This window comes from Fringilla coelebs (assembly GCF_963513975.1).
Source record: "Fringilla coelebs genome assembly, chromosome: 1".
NCBI lineage: Eukaryota > Metazoa > Chordata > Aves > Passeriformes > Fringillidae > Fringilla > Fringilla coelebs.
The window spans coordinates 128,690,934-128,708,925 of record NC_140028.1 but is presented as its reverse complement, the minus strand read 5'-3'; the positions used below and the strand labels follow the sequence as shown (position 1 = coordinate 128,708,925).

Genomic DNA, 17,992 nt, shown 5'->3' with positions numbered 1-17,992 from the left:
TCTTGCCATTAGAGGAGCTCCAGGGCTGCCAAGTGCCCTGTTCCCAGCTGCACTGGCACCTCTCCATCCTGGAGCAGTAGCCCTGCTCCCCTGTGGCACTTGCTCAGGAGCCCCATGGTTCCAGGGTTACCTGTGTCTCTACAAGTTGCTTTAGTCAGTTCATTTCACTTGAAATGGAATCTTACCTCTGCTCTCACTGAGCAGAGGAAGAGTTGTAACACTTTTCAGTGCAAAGTCAAAAAGTGAGCATAAGTAGCAGATGATTGCAGGGACTAGAAGTTCTTACAGTCTCCTCTGGAAACCATGACCAAGAAATGAATGTTGGAAAGAAGATTCCTAAATGGTGAATGGGTGTCTCCTTTCTTCTGTCCAGCATAAACTGAGAAATTCTCTACCTTAAAGGACTAGTTTTATTCAGTAGATTAATTGAGGCTGATTTGCAGACCAAACTGTATCTGAGAATGTGCATTTCCTGTGTCACAAGAAGGGGCATTCAAGACTTCATGGAAAGGGAATTTCTAAATTGGTTTCGAATTTTTCAGATACTTGTACTGGTCAGCTCAGTGATAGCTCCTGTTACTTTGAAAATTATTCCTCTCTTCCTGAAGAACTCCTTTGATTAATTTGCACATTTTCTTACGAAGAGCTTGCATTCTTCAAGAATGTAGCCATTGCTTCACCAGAGATGTTAGTTTCTGGTTCAGTACAACAACCTCATATACTCTATTATCTCCCATAAACTATTCCCAAAAGCTCATGTTTGTCTTGTAAGAGAAGTAACCTGCATGTAAAACATGCTTTTCTGTAGCTATTCCTTCTATTCATAAATAATGGACAATGCCTTATCTCTGGTGCAGTGCTGGCTCAGGCTGTAAATCACTTTTTGACCTTGCCCTCAGCTCCATACCCAACGAGTCATGGATTCAGTGTGAGGTTTTGGGGCCTGTCAGTAGTTGGTCCATGCTGCCTGCTTTAAATAGTACAGCAGCAGGGCTTGGGGTGCAGGCCAGTATTGGGTACATGAGCGTGATCATTTCCATTTGGATTAGGGTTATGCTGTTGGAGCAGTGAGAGAGAGAGTTCCGTTTGTACTTCAGAGCGTTCCTGGAGCCTGTGAATAGCAGACTTTTGTGGTAAAACTAAAAGAGTTTTAGGACATTGCTTAATACACTCAGAGCAGTAGACTGTAGTAGGCTGTTCACGCCACAGGAACAGACCAATGTAGGTTAGTACAGAAGAATTCCCACAGCAGGTGGGCAGGTGGGAGCCAGGTCCTCCACACCAACCCTTTCCGTGTACAGATCCCCTGTTGTTGTGGCTGCTTGGTGATGTAACTACAACCTTTAGCACACTGCCTGGGCTGTTAATCTGCTTGCCATCGCTTTGTTGCTTGAATGCTGTTGCTGTTATTTACAGTTTCCCTGTGTAACTGCCCTCAACTGAGATTAGCTGGCTTGTGCAGAGTAACTCCAGCTATTGGTGAAAGATAGCATCAGTTTACCTTTCTTCTTGCATGAAATAAATGTGTGGAATCTTCCCTCAAGGTCTTCCTGACTTCTTGAGATGTTAAATCACTAATTTCCATATTTGCCTATTTGTAATGTGCCTGCTTTAATCAGTGCAGTGGGACTTTCAGCACTGGGACGTATTTCACATTCACATCAGAGGAGAGCAAAGCCCAGCAGGATAACATCTAATTTTTTTAAACATAAGACATTTGGTTTTGCTAAACAGATTGGATGTTCTGATTTGAAATTATGAGTGGTTAGACGGCATCCTATCTTTAATTAGGTTGCACAGACTGAGTCATTTTGCAAGCTAGACATTTTAATTTACAATCTACTGCACTGCAGCACTCTTCGGGGCCTTCTGCTATGTAATAAGGTATTCAACTTGCAGCACAGGCTTTAAAAATACCGGAGTACTCTCTGTGACTTCACTTGTTTATTTTGTGTTTTCAATTCTAGTTGCAAATCAAACATGCAGTTACAGAAGCTGAAATTCAGAAGCTGAAGACAAAGGTAAGAATCGATATATGGTTAATACATAATGTTTTCTTCTTCCTGCAAAATCAGATCTGAAGATGTATCTTTATGTGGGTGGAGAAGTCACCATCCTTATTAAAGGCTGATTAAGAAGCACAGTGGCTCAGCTAAATCTTGTCTTGGTGTATATTCTTTATTCCAAGTTTCGAGTAAAAATCTTAAGTGCTGCTATTAAAAGAAAGTGCCAACTTTTGTAGCTTCAATTAAGCATATGTTTTAAGGGGTATCATAATGACTAAATGGCAGATTGCTAGTTTTAAAATTCTGATGCATTTTTTCAGGTTTTAAAATTATATTTGGATCTAATGTTCAAGTTGAAGTTAGTAGGTTTTTATTTACAAGTGATGTTAAAGTATCCCTGCGCTACTTTCCAATATTGACATTTTTTAAAACCCTGATTTGTTTGAAGGTATTTAATAGAAATTATTTTTATAGACAGAAGAAAAAATGTTGTTTCATATTTTTGAAGTTCTCTTTAAAAGATAATCTAGGAAGGAAAAATATGATCGGTTTAAAAGAAAACATTATCTCACAATCAGACGCTAGTTAATAAATTAAATTTTCTATAGCAATAAAAAAGAATTGGGTTTTTTTGTACTAGGGTAACCTTTATGGGAATCTAACTGAATATTCAGTTGTTCAGCAATACTAGGTGTTATAATGACATCCTTCTCTTTGAGTCTGAGTTATATTATAAAGGAAATAAAAATAAGAAAAAGAGAAAATTGTACTTCAGGAAAATATTTTAGATTATTATTTCTTTCCAGCAGCATTTGCACTCACTATTATTTTGTATTTTGCATAGTGTTTATCAAATCTGGATAAATTACTGTTAAAAAAAAATCAGAGTGCAACTGTTTTCTGTAAGGACAATTTCTGTTGTCCTGTTTCAGTCCAGAAAGACAAAAATCTTTTCTTCCTCTGCCTTCCAGTTCAAATCTAGCAATTGGAGCCACACAGTCGATCCCTTGGGATTGTGCCAAGCCCCATTGACTTGATGGCATCAATGTGTGGGTGTAAACATTCCTCTGTGCAAAATCCATTTGCAAAATTAGGGTTAATGTGCCTTTTAGTGTTGGACCTTTTTACCTCATTTTTTCACTAGAGCTGAAAAAATGTGACTCATTTAGGTATATTACTAATAAAACTGCAAAGAAGTTCATTTTTTTTGTATGTATCATCCATAATGCTAGCAGAACTGCCTAGACCAAATTAAGAACTCTTGATAAATAAATAGGGATGTTAAGGCATTTTTTGTTCACTAAATTATAGGAACTAAATCCCACAAGATGCTGTATAACCCTACCCTTATCCAGCACCAAACACTGAAACCTGCAGGTAGCAAATGAGAACACTAAAACAAAACAAAACAAAAAAAAAATCTGGAAATCAAATTCCCCCTTCCCAAAATAAGAAATGTCATCATTTTCTGAAAGCGTGTAAATGCTTTATAGCACCTGAGTCACACACACAAAGCAAAATGCATCCCATGTGCTGGCTGATTAACCCTGCAGTTTGTCTGGGTACTCCACTATTGACATTTTTAAATGTCAGCCAGTCAGATAGGTTAGCATAACCCAGAGAAGCATAGAGGCTGCACTGGAACACTGAGCAAAAACTGTGCTTGGTTTTATGAGGAAGAATAATACATGTATCAGCCTGTTTTCTTTGTCCTGGAACACTCTTCCCACTGCTAGCATATTACTACTGTATTTACTGATTTACTGATTCTCTCTGTTTATGATTGAATTAAGCCTGAACTATTAGGCTGCACTTTGCAGCTTTTTATGGACTGCATCTCCACTCCTTTGTTCAGCTGCAGGCTGCTGAGAATGAGAAGGTGAGGTGGGAATTGGAGAAGACCCAACTCCAGCAGAACATTGAGGAGAATAAGGAAAGGATGATGAAATTAGAGAGTTATTGGATTGAGGCACAAACCCTGTGTCACACAGTGAATGAGCACCTCAAGGAGACGCAAAGCCAGTATCAGGCTCTGGAGAAGAAATATAACAAGGCAAAGAAATTAATCAAGGATTTTCAGCAAAAGTAAGCAGCTACACCAGGCTCACCAAATGACTTGGTGGCCAGTTAGAAAACTTGTATGTGATATATTTTGAAATATGAAACCCACTGTTAAGCACCTGTAAGGTAAACACTATTTTCTACTTTTTTATTCATGAAGAGCATGGACTCTTTCTATTATGGAAAAATGCTGGTATTCAAGCTGTAGTCATACTGTACCTAAATAAAGCCTTAGTCTGTAATATTCCAGGTTGGTATGTTTCAGAATTAGGAGATAGCTTGATGTAATTGCAAACAACTAAGAGTGATCACAGTAAATCATTTGATTAGCAAAGTTTGCAGCAATTTATGTGGGTATTGTATCAGCTGGATTCATTCCTGCTGTGTACTAATGTAACATCAAAAAGAATATTGTTTTGTTGCGTTTTACATTTAATTTTTCTTCTTCTTGTAGATGCCAAGAATGTTTGAGCTGAATTGAGCTAACTGATGATTTCCCAGCCCCCTCTGTTTCATGTGATCCCCTCTCCCTGGTGGCTAGCAAGAATAATAACATCTTACATTTCTATAACAGCTTCCATTCCCCAATTTACTTTTTTTTTTTTTTTGTAGCAGCTTTTTTTTATTTTCTGCTGAAATACACTTATTTAAAGAGGAAAACTCAAAGACATACAGCAATGTCAAGTGATAATTGGGATTGCAGAAATGAATATTCTGTCCCATTAAAAAGGGGGTTAGATTATCAAAATATCATTACCTATTTTGGAATTTCGTGACTGTTCCAAAACTAGTTTGTGTCCTGTGTGATTTCTTTGATATTCAAAATAAACAGAGGTAGGGCAAGTCATTAGAATGAGTTTGGTTAGCTTTCCATTGACATTCTGCTTTATATTAATAAAAGATCTAATCAGTTGTTTTTAAATACTTCAGACTCCTTAACTGACATTAGGTATTTCCTTTAGAAAATTCAGTTTGTGTCTGCAAACTTACAGGTTGTCCATTCTGTGAAGGAGCACAGTCATACTCTAGTAAAACAGAGACTTTGCTCTATGTCCTACAACATAGAACAGCATAAACTAAGCTACGTTGGTTTTATTATAAACACAGATTAGGAAAAGAAACTAATTTAACTGTTTTGATTATTAGTAAGAACTGAGATTTTTTTTCCCAGATAAGTTGCTCTTGCCATTTTTATGTTATTGCCTAGCATATTCACTTAGACTAATTGCTTAGGGTTTTGTTCTGAAGAATTATTTGATAAGGACAGATTTTTCTGATGAGTAGCAAAACTTTTTTTTTTCACTCTTGATTGCTTTGATGACAGCAAATACATCTTTTTTTCCCCCTAAGAGAACTTGACTTCATCAAACGCCAGGAAGCTGAACGCAAGAAAATAGAAGATTTGGAGAAAGCACACCTTGTAGAGGTTCAAGGCTTACAAGCTCGTGTGAGTAGCATTTACTCTTACATTTGAAGAGTGAGACAATTCTGTGTGATATTCTGGAAAAACAACATCTCTAATGGGGAGGGTGTACTGGGGTGAATATTTTTGGTAATATTGCGTTGTATTTCTTTCAGATACAAGACTTGGAAGCAGAAGTTTTCAGGCTAATGAAGCAAAATGGAAGCCAGGTTAACAATAACAACAACATTTTTGAAAGGCAGACATCTTTTGGAGAAGTTTCTAGAGGAGATCCAGTGGAAAATCTAGATACTAAGCAAGTGACCTGCCTGGATGGCTTAAATCAAGGTTTGTTTGAACCAAGCTCCTATGAACCATAGAATCATAGAAAAGATTAGGTTGGAAGTGCCTTAAAGATCATTTAGTTCCAATCCCCCTGCCATGGGCAGGGACAGCTTTCACTAGACCAGGTTGCTCAAAGCTGCCTCCAACCTGGCCTTGAACACTTCCATGGATGGGGCAGCCACAGCTTCTCTGGGCAACCTGTTCAGTGTCTCACCACCCTCACAGTAAAGAATTCCTTCCACATTTCTAACCTGAATGTCCCTTCTTTCGGTGTGAGCCATTCCTCCTTGTCCTGTCACTACAGTTCCTGACAAAGAGTCCCTCTCTGGCTTCCCTGGATGCCCCTTCAGATGCTGGGAGGTTGCTATGAGGTCTCTGCACAGCCTTCTCTTTTCCAGGCTGAACAGCCCCAACTTTCTCAGCCTGTCTTCACGGGGAGGAGCTCCAATCCACTTATCAACATCATGGTCTTCCTCTGGACTTGATCCAACAGTTCCATGTCCTTCTTAGGCTGGGAGTCCCAGAGCTCAAGGCAGCACTCCAGGTGTGGTCTCATGAGAGCAGAGGGGCAGAATCACCTCCTTTGAGGTGGCACCCTGCTTTTGATGAAGCCCAGGATTCCTAGAAACTGTAACATTATTCATTTCTCTGTTGAACAAAAAAGCAATACATTATGAAATAAATTAATTTCTAGCAAGCACAGAGGTGTTTTATTAATATTGATATTTTAGCAGTCATTTCAAGTGTGGACACCAACAATATTGCCTTACAAACAAATCAATATGAATTCTATTTTTAACAAGGTATGCGTATAAAAAAGAGCTAGTCCCGCTGAAATGGTATTAGGTGATGTGCAGACCTTGTGCAGTTGGTTTCCACAAATCTTCACAGACGTGTTTTTTCTGTCAAGTGTTAATTTTAATGAAATCTCTGAAGTTCAGAAAAGCACCCAGAATGACAAAAAAGTCTGTATTTCTGCCATAGAGACTCAGTAAGTGTTACAAAACTTTTAATACTTAGTGTTGTCAACACAAGTCCTTGTGTTGACTCAGAAAAATTATGTTGACTTGGAAAAATGATGCTTATATGTACTGTTGGAACAATGTCAACACACATCTATGGCTCAAGAGCTAAAATCTGGGAATTTCTACGTATTAAAAAAAAAGAAGAATTGTAAAATTCATTCTAAAAAGTTGAAAGTTCTTAGTACAGTATTAAAAATCTGCATGTCAGTGGTTCAAAATTATGTTTTTTAATCAATGCATTTACATGAAAATTTTCTAAGAGCTGCCTTTTTTCATTCCAAAAATGTTCTCCTGGAAAAATGTTACTGGTGTTAATTATTTCTGAGTGTTAGACTAGATGATCTCTGAATTTAAACGCCCAAGTTTAACCACATGAATACAAACACAAATTATTTGCTAGGAAAAATTGGTAATCAGCAATGATTTTTTGAAAACAAGAGCTGTATAGTTAGACCTTAGATTCCTGGCTACATTTGTGGTTTTAACAAGAGGGAAAAAACTTCATTTTAAAAAATAAGTATATCTTTAAATATGCTGCAGCACTCTTTGACTTCCATATACCTTTTCCAGTAAATTCTGTGTCAGTTTCTGAGGTCTGTATCAGACTCTAAAGTCGTGACACTTGCTCTGCAAAGAGCCTATGTCTCTGTATCACTCTTGCTTAAACCTTTTAAGAAAAGAACTTGCCATCAACCCATGGGTGTTTGCAGAGGAGCTGTGAAGGGCAGGGGAGTTGTCCAGGATGGACAGCTGGAGGTGAGTCCCTTTGGTGCCGTGGGTTGTGCACACTGCCTTTGTGACATTCACACAGGTGCTCCAGTCTCTTTCTGGCTCATGTTTGGCAAGCATAACACGTGCTTCTTGATCAAGCCTCTGCTTTAGGTTCCTGGGTAGTACTGCATGTGGACAGCCACATCCCAGAATTTTGTCCAGAGATTTTCCATCAAATAGTTAGGGTATGAAAAAATGCAATGTTTTAATTAAAATTGTATCAAGTATGTTTTTGTTTCAGTGTGGTCTGAGGTGTTTATTACATTCTTTCGTGGCTGGGGACTTGGGAAGGAGCAGTGGAGGCAGCCTGGTGGTTGCAAACATTTGAGTGTAACTGTTCCTGACGCTGCACAGTGCTCTGGCCGTGTTCAGCATCCTGCCAAGACTGCACCACTCCTCAGGCTGTAACATAACCTCACACTGAGCTTAAGGGGCTGCCAGTAACATCCGTGGAAGTTAAAAAGAGAAAATTGAAACTACCATGGCCCACATAATTCTTCCCTTGCTTTGCCGGGGAATACTAGACTGTGGATTGCATTTCATTTACAAATACATGGTTTATTCTGTGCCCAGCAGTGCATTGTAGCTTCCTGGTTTAGTGATCATGAGCTGTGTCTGCAGTAGACAATCAAGCTGTTTACTGGCAGGAGTCAGTGGTTTGAAATCCAAACAGTTCAGTGCTGAGGCCAACTTTGACAGTCTAAGACTTTGACATCTCTGTGCAAGCTCCCATTCAAGCCACCTCGTGTCTCTGCTTTCTGGGTGTCTTTGGATAGCCAAGGATGCATCAGTTCCCAGAAGGAGATTTTAAATTCTGTCAGCCTGTCTAATGGAAAAACAGTGGGAGTACAGGCGAGCTCTTTCCTGCTTCACAGTGGTACTGAAATAGTTCAGATGGAAGAACATTGGAGTCAAGTGGTTGAATGTCTGGTGAAAGAAAGTCTCATTACATTGACTCTGAGAGTGAAATAAGAACTGGTACGACTTTTTTGTGAGAGCTTTTCCAGACACCCCAGTGGGTTGGGAGATTACTGCAGCATCATGTGAGGTTGTGGGTTTGTGCTGGGACCTGTGAGGGTCAGCCACTCTGTGCAGAAGAGGGAGATGGGACTGGGGCTGGCAGCATGTGTGGCTGGGACAGAGACCATCTGACAGCAGCTCAGTTCCACTGCAACAAAGCAGGGCAAGTGGGGCGGAGGAAGTAGGAAGCTCCAGGCCAGATGGTCTTCTGCTTTAAGAAGGCCCATATGAGCACTTTTTTAAATACCATTTACAGTCCTGTGTTTATAGTTTGCATAATTTCAGCAGTGAAATGAAGGGATGTATAGAAGTCTGTACACCTGAAAACAAATACAAGCAGTTCAAGCTATATTAACCATGTGTAGTTTTCCTGTGGGGTACTTAGGGCAGAAAGACCATTGCAAGTCAGACACTGCTAATTATTCTGGAGTATCATGTGAAGTAAAATCTAATTCTAACACATAGAAGAAAAGCAAAAATACCTGTAAGATCAGATTTTAATTAATGAGTGTATTCTAAATGGAGTATATAGACAAGTAAATGTGTCTAATGGATTATGGTTTGGGTTTTACTGTGAGGGTTAAAGAAAAATTGTTAAAACTGTAAGAATCTATTATTTTTTTAGTATTAAATACAAAAATACCTTTAAAATAGTTTTAGTCTTAGTCACTGCAGCTTTGTACAATGTTAAATTTGCTGCAATACTCAGATTCCGTTTGAGTAGATGGTTGACAGCTAAGACAAGTACAGCTATCTCAGTTTTAGCTGTAGAAGCAAGTCATATATGAAGTGTTCAGTATACTTTGTTCATGAGACATTCAGGAATCAGGTGTCTTTGAAGCCAGGCAAGTAAGATGGTTTCATTGTTCCATTCTTTTAGATTAAATAATTCTCCAGCTTTGATGTATCACACATGATGTTTATGCCCTGGTGGAAGAGAACTCCCTGCAGGCCAATCACATGTAACTCCCTCTGAGGGAGTCTAAGTGGATCTACTTTTGGGGCTGGTACAGCTGGGTTTGTATGGTCATCTGTGTAACAGTGGGAATACTTCATTGAATTCTTAAATATCTGCAGTTGGCTCTTTGTATGCCCTTGCTGAATCTGTACAGATAAACTTTTTTATGCAAATAACATTTTCTGGGTGTACTATAGGAGTTACGAAGGTACAGGTGCAAGTAAAATGTGTATTTTCTAACCTTGTTTTGGTTTGAGAGGAAGTGAGTTTTTTGGGATGCTGTGGTCAAACCAATAGGTGCTCAGATTTGAATATTGGCATCTGGTGTGGCCACTGAGGACATGGATACACCTCTGAGAACACAGGGGGTTAAAAGCAGAGAACTGCCAGGGGAAGCTCTGTTGGGTTCTGTCTGTGAAAGAGGTTTTGAGCTCTCCTGCCCGGCTCCAGGCTGGGAGGGGCAGGAGAAGCCGTGCGGCCAGGTGAGGTAGGCTGGGGCCTTGGACAGAGAAGGGAGGTGAAGGCCCCTGCAGGATGGAAGGGTGGAGGAACCCTGAGAGACATCAGGCAGCCCCCCAGAGAGAGAGAGAGAGCTTGTGCCACCTTGGAATTCCATATCATGTGCTGGCAGCACGGCCAGCCAGGGAAGGAGAAGGGGGGCGGCAAGAAGGTGCCCGGCAGGACAGCCTGGGAGTTCTGGACAGGCAGAGCCTGATATTTTAACCCTTTTCTTGAATGATAGAAACCTTACAAATGCTGATCCTCCTGGAGCTGAATGAGGAGAGAGATGGAGATGGCTATTGCCAGAAATGGGCAAGTGTGATGCAAGTTTGTGCAAGTGAAAGATGTCCGAGGGAAGCTGAGAAGAATCCTAGGTGGGCAGAGATGATGGAGTGGCCTTAGGCTGGACTTTTCTTGTATAGCCATGGACAGAACCATTTTTCCTGTGACACAGAGACTGCATTTAGAGAGAAGCAATAGCTCAGAGCCAAGAGAGTGCAGCAATGTGATGTGAAGGAGTTCATGAATAGAGATGATGGGTGAGAAGGGTGGTGGTGCCCTCGATCTTCAGTGAAAGAGAAGATCTCTGTTCTCAAGACCCCTCGGCCCCAGGGGGTGAAATTTGGAGAAGACACGTGTCCCAAAAGTGAGAGACTGTGCTCTTTTTGGAACTGGGCAAAGCACCCTTAAAAGGAAAACCCTAGAAGCAGCTCTGGTCCATGCGCAGTGGTGAGAGCACTGGGCATGGATGGAAGATGTCACGATGGCAGATGTTCTCCAAGCAGTGCCACGTGTGACATAGAAACACAAGAGGTTTCAACTGTGTTTCTAGGGGAAGCCCATGGTGCTAGAGGGACTCCTCTCTTCTTGATGAACTGAAGGGTGGTGATGGACTGCGAGTTAGTGATCAGAGGGGTGGTAACTGAATTGAGAATCCAAGGTTTTGTCCTACTGTGATGTATTGGGAATTTGGTGGGAGAAGGAGGAATGTTTTTGGAAGGTTTTCATTTTGAATTCTGTGTGTGTTTCTTTTTAAAAATAGTTGAGGATTAAGAAAGTTTTTTTTCCCCTTTATTCCTAAGCTGGAGCCTGCTTTGCTCTATTTCTGATCACATCTCACAGTAGTCACCAGGGAGAAAGTATTTTCATGGGGGCACTGACATTGCACCAGGGTCAAACTATGACACCTAAATTATTCTATGATTCATGCAAAGCGCATGTGCTTGCAATTGTTTGTCCAGTTCCTTTTCTTAGGAAAAAGTAATGAAAGATACCTCTGTTAAACAGTTTCAAATCACATTTCCATACAGATTTCAATGAAGCAGTTCCAGAAACAGAGAGGCTGGACTCCAAAGCCCTGAAGACTCGAGCTCAGCTCTCGGTGAAGAACAAGCGGCAGAGGCCTTCCAGAACGCGGCTGTATGATAGCATCAGTTCAACTGATGGCGAGGACAGCCTGGAGCGAAAGGTGAGAAGGGCTCTACCCTCTCTTTCCAGCTTCCTGTGGAGTGCTAGATTGCCCCTCTAAGTCAGTTCATCCTCTGTCTTTAACCTTCCATTGTAGCACAGGCAGTATTTATTCCTCTGTGGCCGGTCTGCTGTGAATGTACTTGAGTGATGTGCAAGTCCAGTCTCCTTTTGAGTCAGCACACCTGTTTTTTTGGATCTGTTGTGTTTTAACTGGAATCCTGGTCTTTTTGATTTACATGTGCTTTATAACGCAGAGTGGGTCTTTTCATTTATGCAGGAGGTGAAAGGAGCTTGAATTTTGCATTTCTCTATTTGTTAATTTGTTACCACAATTGATACAATATTGGCTCATTGTTTTGTCCTATTCTGACTTCATCTGAAAGCAGATACCAATAAACACACTGTGTTGTACCAATAAACAACATCAAAGGGTAATGCCTTGAACTGCTACAGCATTTCGTACAAATAGAAAGCTAAATAATGAATAAAAGAATTGCATGTTCAAAGTAAATCTTGCTCTGTTTGCTTACTAAGTGGTATAACCTGCTTTATAATCTCTTATACCAACAGCCATCACACAGTTACAGTAGTCCCATGCACATTTCAAAATCACCACTGCCCTTATGCATGAGAGCATCCTCACCAGCATCAGATTCTGGTGCTTCCTCCCTCTCCCCCGTGGCTAGCAGTGCAGCAATCTCACTTGACAACCTAACTGAAAACCAAGAAGAAGAACAGCACCACAAAGGAGGTGTCCTTTCCCCATATGCTCAGGGAGACACTCCACTTTCCTCTCCTTCAAAATCTGGGCACAGCTCTGAAGCATCTCCTTTGCATCACCCAGCTGGCAGGAATATTTTACAGAATAAAGGTATTACTGTTTCTTTTACAATAAATTGATGAATCATTTTGCTCACTTAACAGCTATCTACTTTATTGCCTTTTGTTGTGCAGTAGTACATTAGCAACTAGAGGGTCATCATCTTGTAATTTCTTTTGCCTACCTGGAAGTCAAAAACTTTAAAATGATCGTGTATGATGGTATAAGAGAAGGACAAAGTTTAAAATGGGATAGGGAACTGCTTGCTTTCTTTTTTCAGGCTTTCTTGGAACTCACTGAAAAAAATGGGGAAATTGTCCTTAAGAAAACGATGTATTGTGTTTTTTTTTAAAAAAACATGTTATTTGACCTTGGGTCACCTCTGTATTAGAAACATGTTTAACACAGTGTACTTACTCAAATAATGTGATTTTGGCATTGCTAGATGATTTTTTTGGAGGGTGCAGAAAGGAGTGTAAAGCAAGAACAGCAGATTGTAGCTTTTAATTGCTGAGAGGAAGCAAAGTCTAGGTTTAATGAGAGGTTAGTGGAGATTTTTCATTTACAGAAAAAAATAATCTCTTGCAGAGATTGGCCTCATTGTTACTAATTTGATTCAGACTCTTGAAAGGCTAGGTGGATAAAACAGGATGCAATCATATGTGGCTCAGGTGTATGTCTCAGATGCCAGTTTATTATAAGAATTAACAATATGATATGTCACTGAACACTGAGCTGTCCTTTTCAGGTGCATTTCAAAGTCAGAATTAACATCTGACACCACTTCAGCATTCTTGGCAATGCACCTTGCATTCTGAAACTGTCACATAAATTCAAATACATAATAGAAAATTGTTCATAAGTGAGGTCTGCAGGACTAGGTCTAGAAAGGTTTATAACAGACTTTGGCTTGTTTGAATTAACTGAAAATAGCAATTTATTGAAGATTTATGTTTGTGTGTCTGACTTGCTACTGATTTAAACCCTGTATCTTCTTCATCTTCATACTGGGCTTTCACACAGGTTTATAAGAGACAGCATTATGAAACTACTGAATTTAGGGGAGATTAATATATTGCAAGAATTTTTACATGAGTTTGGAAATTGCTAGTTGTATCTAGGTTAAATTGTTAAGAATTCCAAGTTAAATTCAATATCTGAGTTTTGCAAGTAAAAATAAGGCTGTGAACATAAGATTGTTTAGATTGACTTCAGAAACTCAGCTTGAATTTGTGATTGGTTTTTCAAGGAAGTCCTAAATCCTGCACTTCCAACTGATGTATGAAAAATACTTTGATAAAAAAATTGGTGGAAACTAACCTTGTAGTGCAAGGAATAGGGCATTGCATTCCACCCACTGTGTCACACTTTCCATTTTAGGTTTGAAAAACAATCTCTGTCTAAATATTGCTGTCATGCTTTCCTCATCGTGACTGTTAAGTAAACAACCAATGCTTTTGGGTGTGTCTAGGTTCTGCTGAGTAATACATTAGAATTAACCAGAGCAATATAATTTCAAGTAGAAAAAAATCATATTTAGTAAGTCCTACTAAAAAAAGAAACAAGTTATTTGGCAACAGGTGTTGCAGCAATGTTATTTTAAATGATTGTTGATTTGGCTGTTAAACTTGTACAGCTCAGAAAATAAAAAAAGACATTGCATTTGTTTTATGTGTTCAGGTGAGGTTTTTTAGAAGTGAAAAGAGAGCACCTCTGTGGACACACACATGGCTATAAGTTAGTCTCTCAATAGCAGAAGTGAGCATTAGCAAGCTCACATTTGTGTTTTCTTCTTTTTCTTACAAGATCCTGCAGTGTTGTGTGGAGGGCTGAAGTGGCATGAGATAAGTTTCATTGCAAAATGATGAGCTTAGAACCACAGCTTTTTCATGTATATGTGATAACTTAATTTTCTTCAGTTCTGCCTGGTTTGTGCACCAGCAGCATCCTTTGATATGGCTGCCAGGTGACAGCAGTGGGCAGTGCTCACTGACGTGAGGCTGCTGCCCGTGCTGTGTGCCCATGGGCAGGGGACTGAGGTGTAGGGTCTTCCACATCCATCAGTCACACATTAATGCACCTCTCAGCTGGAGGTGGTGGATTAAACAGCTTCTGTGGGATTTATTCTGAGAAACCAGCTTTCCCTTACCTTCTCTGAAGAGCTTCAAGGGGCCCAGGAAGATGCACCCATCAGGGTGGCCAGAGTTCTGTCCTGCCCTGGCAGGGCACCTGTGCCTCTGGTCACTGCCATGTGCGAGCATTGAGTAATTCCTGCATGCAAGACGCTGTAGGTTCAGATGCACACTGCCACTGCAGCTGGTTTTGGGACCTAGCCTATCCATGCTCCACTAGGTCCCATAGCCAGCACAAATATTTTCCTCAGCAAGTCATCATTATTTAAAGGGCCCTGGCTGGCCCCAGCTGTTTGGGAGGGGGATCATAGGGATGTAAGAGCTTGAACAGAAATTTGCCATTCCAAGTAGCTGCTGTGTATTCCAGCTAAGCTCTCCAGGCTTTTTTTTTCCTATTACAGCAGCAAAACATCCATCTACTAAATGCTTTAATTATTTGCCCAACACAAAACCACTGTACTTTATGATTTCTCGGCTTTCAGTAAGAAATTCCTCAAGAAAACCCACTACCCCTTGCCCTGAAAGCCATTTGCCCCACTTGCCTGTTGATAGCTGTGAAAATAAATGTTGCAAGTTTTAATTCTTGTGACAAGTTTGGCAGTGCTTAAATAAAAAGTGTGCATTAGAGAAGAAAGAGAAACTTAGAGGAAACAGGAAAGAAGTGTGCACAGTGTAGGGTTGATGCAGAGTGTACATTGCCTAAAGTTCTCCTCTGCCTCCTTGGGGAATGCATTTCTTCTTCAGAGACTTCATCTTGCTTTTGTCATTTTTCGTATTACTTTCTTTTGTTTTCTTTTTTGGAATGAGATTGCTTGTTAGTTGTTCTTAAATTTTTTTTTTTAACATAAGGACTTGTGTTGGTGGAAATAGTATGGCTTTTAGTGTGGGTATTGCAAAAGGCTTGTTTTCCTACTTCTCAGAGGATTTAACCAATTAATTGCACACTAAATTTTTTCTCAAATGAAAACTTGGGCAGATATTATCTAAAAAGCAACAGACAAAATTCTGTACACATAATTGACTGTCCTGTGATAGTGCTGGGGTGCTTGGGGTTAATTTTGAGGGTTCAGTTTAAGTCAGCAACACTAGGAGAAATCCACAAACCCAGCAGGGCTTCCAGTTAGAAGTTGTGTATGCCTGAGGTCACATTGCAAAAGCCACCAAACCACAAGTGACATGAATGACTGACCTTCCTTTGCTTCCTCTGGGGTATTTGGGAGCGCTCTTTATGTTTAAGAGTCACGGTGTCTAAATTTTTAAACACACAGTAGTGTGTTTTCTTTTAGTTTCTGTATACATTTCACAGGATGTTTGCCAGACTCAGGTTCATTGTTTTGGCTTTATTGGTACTGCAGCCTGTTTCCTCTTTAGGATTTAATAGCATTGGTAGAAGAGATCAAAAATTGATAGATGCCTCAAGGCAAATTTATTAACTAAGCTATATTTAGGTTTTGGGGAGGGTTGTTGTTTGTTTTTTAATTCAGAATGGTTAGATTTCAGGTTACATGTTCAGTTTAACAAAGATGTTTGGGCTAAACTGATTAACTATTTCATAGCATGTCCATCATAAAAGGTACCCTGGGCTCCAAAACTGAAAAAAGAATTTTAGGAGTAATTTTGGAAGTAAAGCATACCTACCAAATAAATTCTGTAAAAAAGTAAACATAAGCAAAGCACTTCTGAATTTAAAAATTGAGTCACTAGAATGTTTGCCTATAAATATTTTCTGTTGTTCAATTTATTACGTAGTCATTCAAACTCAATCAGTATTAGCTTTTGGTGTTCTTTAATTAAAATTTTTGTGTATTTTTGAGTTCTGAAATTATTTATTTTTATTCATGTTCACACCATCTTCCTAAAAATGAGAATTCCCCTAATCAAATTGTGTACTCACACACATGTACATGTATGAAAAGATACACAAAGTGTTCTGGATGGAAAATACCAATTAAAATTAATAATGTACATTCTTCCATGTACAAATGTATCCTAGATGGTGCCACAAGTGCTCAAGCAGCAAGAACAACTAGCCCTACTATAGGGCATACAGAAAAACTAAAGAGAAAACTTGCAGATCTTGGGTAAGCATTTTTTAAATTTAAAATACATTTTCTTCTTCATTAAAAGGATTGAAAGTAAAATTTCTAAGATGTTTCCTGATGTTTTCTAATATTCTTATAGGGCTCCCTTGAGAAGGAGTTCAAGCAAGGGCAAGAAGCGGAAGGAGAAAGAAGCTATTAGGGTGGCCTGTGGCAGTAGGTATGGGTGAGACTGGGGATGCAAAAAATTGTGTGCCAGAAACATTGGAGAAACCTAATCATCCTAGCAGATGGAATATGTCCTACTGACTTCATATATAAGTGTTAAGCTTTGAGATAACCGGAGCCTACAAACCTAGATTTCTTGGCTCACAAAGGACTGACATGTAATCTAAAGGTACTTGGAGGTTTATAATGTCATAAAATCATAAAATTTCTCAAGCTGGCAATGACTTGCAAGAACCATCAAATCCAACTGCTGCTGTTGCATCCACTAATGGGATTTGCAGAAATAGATTTTCAGAGCAGCCCTACAAGATGCACTCAGTCAGTTAATAATGTCCGTGAACCAGAAACCTTGACACAGTTCCACGGGGTTTTTTTAAAGCTCCCCAAGTGAGGTTGAGCAGCAGCTGTTCCCTTCAGCTTTGCAGCACCCACACTAGGAATGCTTTCAGAAGGGTTTTTCTTTCTGAAGATAAACATCCTAAGTTGAAAAATAGGAAAAATGCTGACTGCATGTCACATCAACAACTTTCAGGCAAGGAATTGTGAGATCTGATGACACAACATCACCAGCATCAGAATTCTGAATAAATAAATGAATGTTCACAATGACAGGAGGCAATCTCTGCAAAAACTTGTGTAGATTTTTACTGAAGATCTCTCCTTACATACCTATGAATCTGACAAGATCACAGCATGATACCTGGTTCCAGGTATGAAAGGAAAAATAAAGTCAGGAGGGCTAAGCAAACTTAATATGTTCCAAAAGTCTAGAAAGAACGTAGCAACTCAAAAACTCTGCACATAAAACAATGCAAAAAAACAACATGATAAAAGAGCTGTTGGGAGAAGGCAGAGTTTAAATGCTATTCAGAAAACATTGTGGTGGAAAATCAGTATGTAGCTATTTGTGCAGTTCTGCTGACAGTCTGGTATGTGGAGAGCCAGTGACAAGTACATTGTGTGGCTCCATAAAATCAGAAAAGCAAAAGAAACCTTCCTTAGTCCCTCAGGCACACTGTGCTGAAGTGCAGTGTTCTATCTCAGCATACATTTGTACATTTGTATTCTGCAAATATCTGGCAGGATCCTCAGTGATCTTAGGCAGCAGTCATCACCTCTCTGCTGGTGTCAGAAAACCTGTCCCAGTGCGTCTGCTCGCAGCCGACATGGAGTCAGTGATACTCACTGCTGGGTTTCCCTAGTGACAGGGAGAG

The 17,992-nt window shown here is 39.8% G+C and overlaps 1 protein-coding gene across 3 annotated transcripts in view; it reads left to right on the top strand.

Moving 5' to 3' along the window:
• Positions 1-17,992, top strand: part of PPP1R9A (protein phosphatase 1 regulatory subunit 9A) — a 131,310-nt gene that overhangs the window by 98,627 nt on the left and 14,691 nt on the right. For 2 of the 3 annotated variants that reach the window (XM_084216045.1, XM_084216044.1), the window contains 8 exons: positions 1,968-2,021; positions 3,862-4,091; positions 5,418-5,514; positions 5,646-5,817; positions 11,400-11,557; positions 12,130-12,430; positions 16,505-16,592; positions 16,693-16,770. In XM_084216045.1, coding sequence (XP_084072171.1) covers positions 1,968-2,021; positions 3,862-4,091; positions 5,418-5,514; positions 5,646-5,817; positions 11,400-11,557; positions 12,130-12,430; positions 16,505-16,592; positions 16,693-16,770 — 1,178 coding nt within the window. The remainder of the gene's footprint in view (positions 1-1,967; positions 2,022-3,861; positions 4,092-5,417; positions 5,515-5,645; positions 5,818-11,399; positions 11,558-12,129; positions 12,431-16,504; positions 16,593-16,692; positions 16,771-17,992) is intronic. The other variant, XM_084216046.1, reaches the window with a different exon arrangement.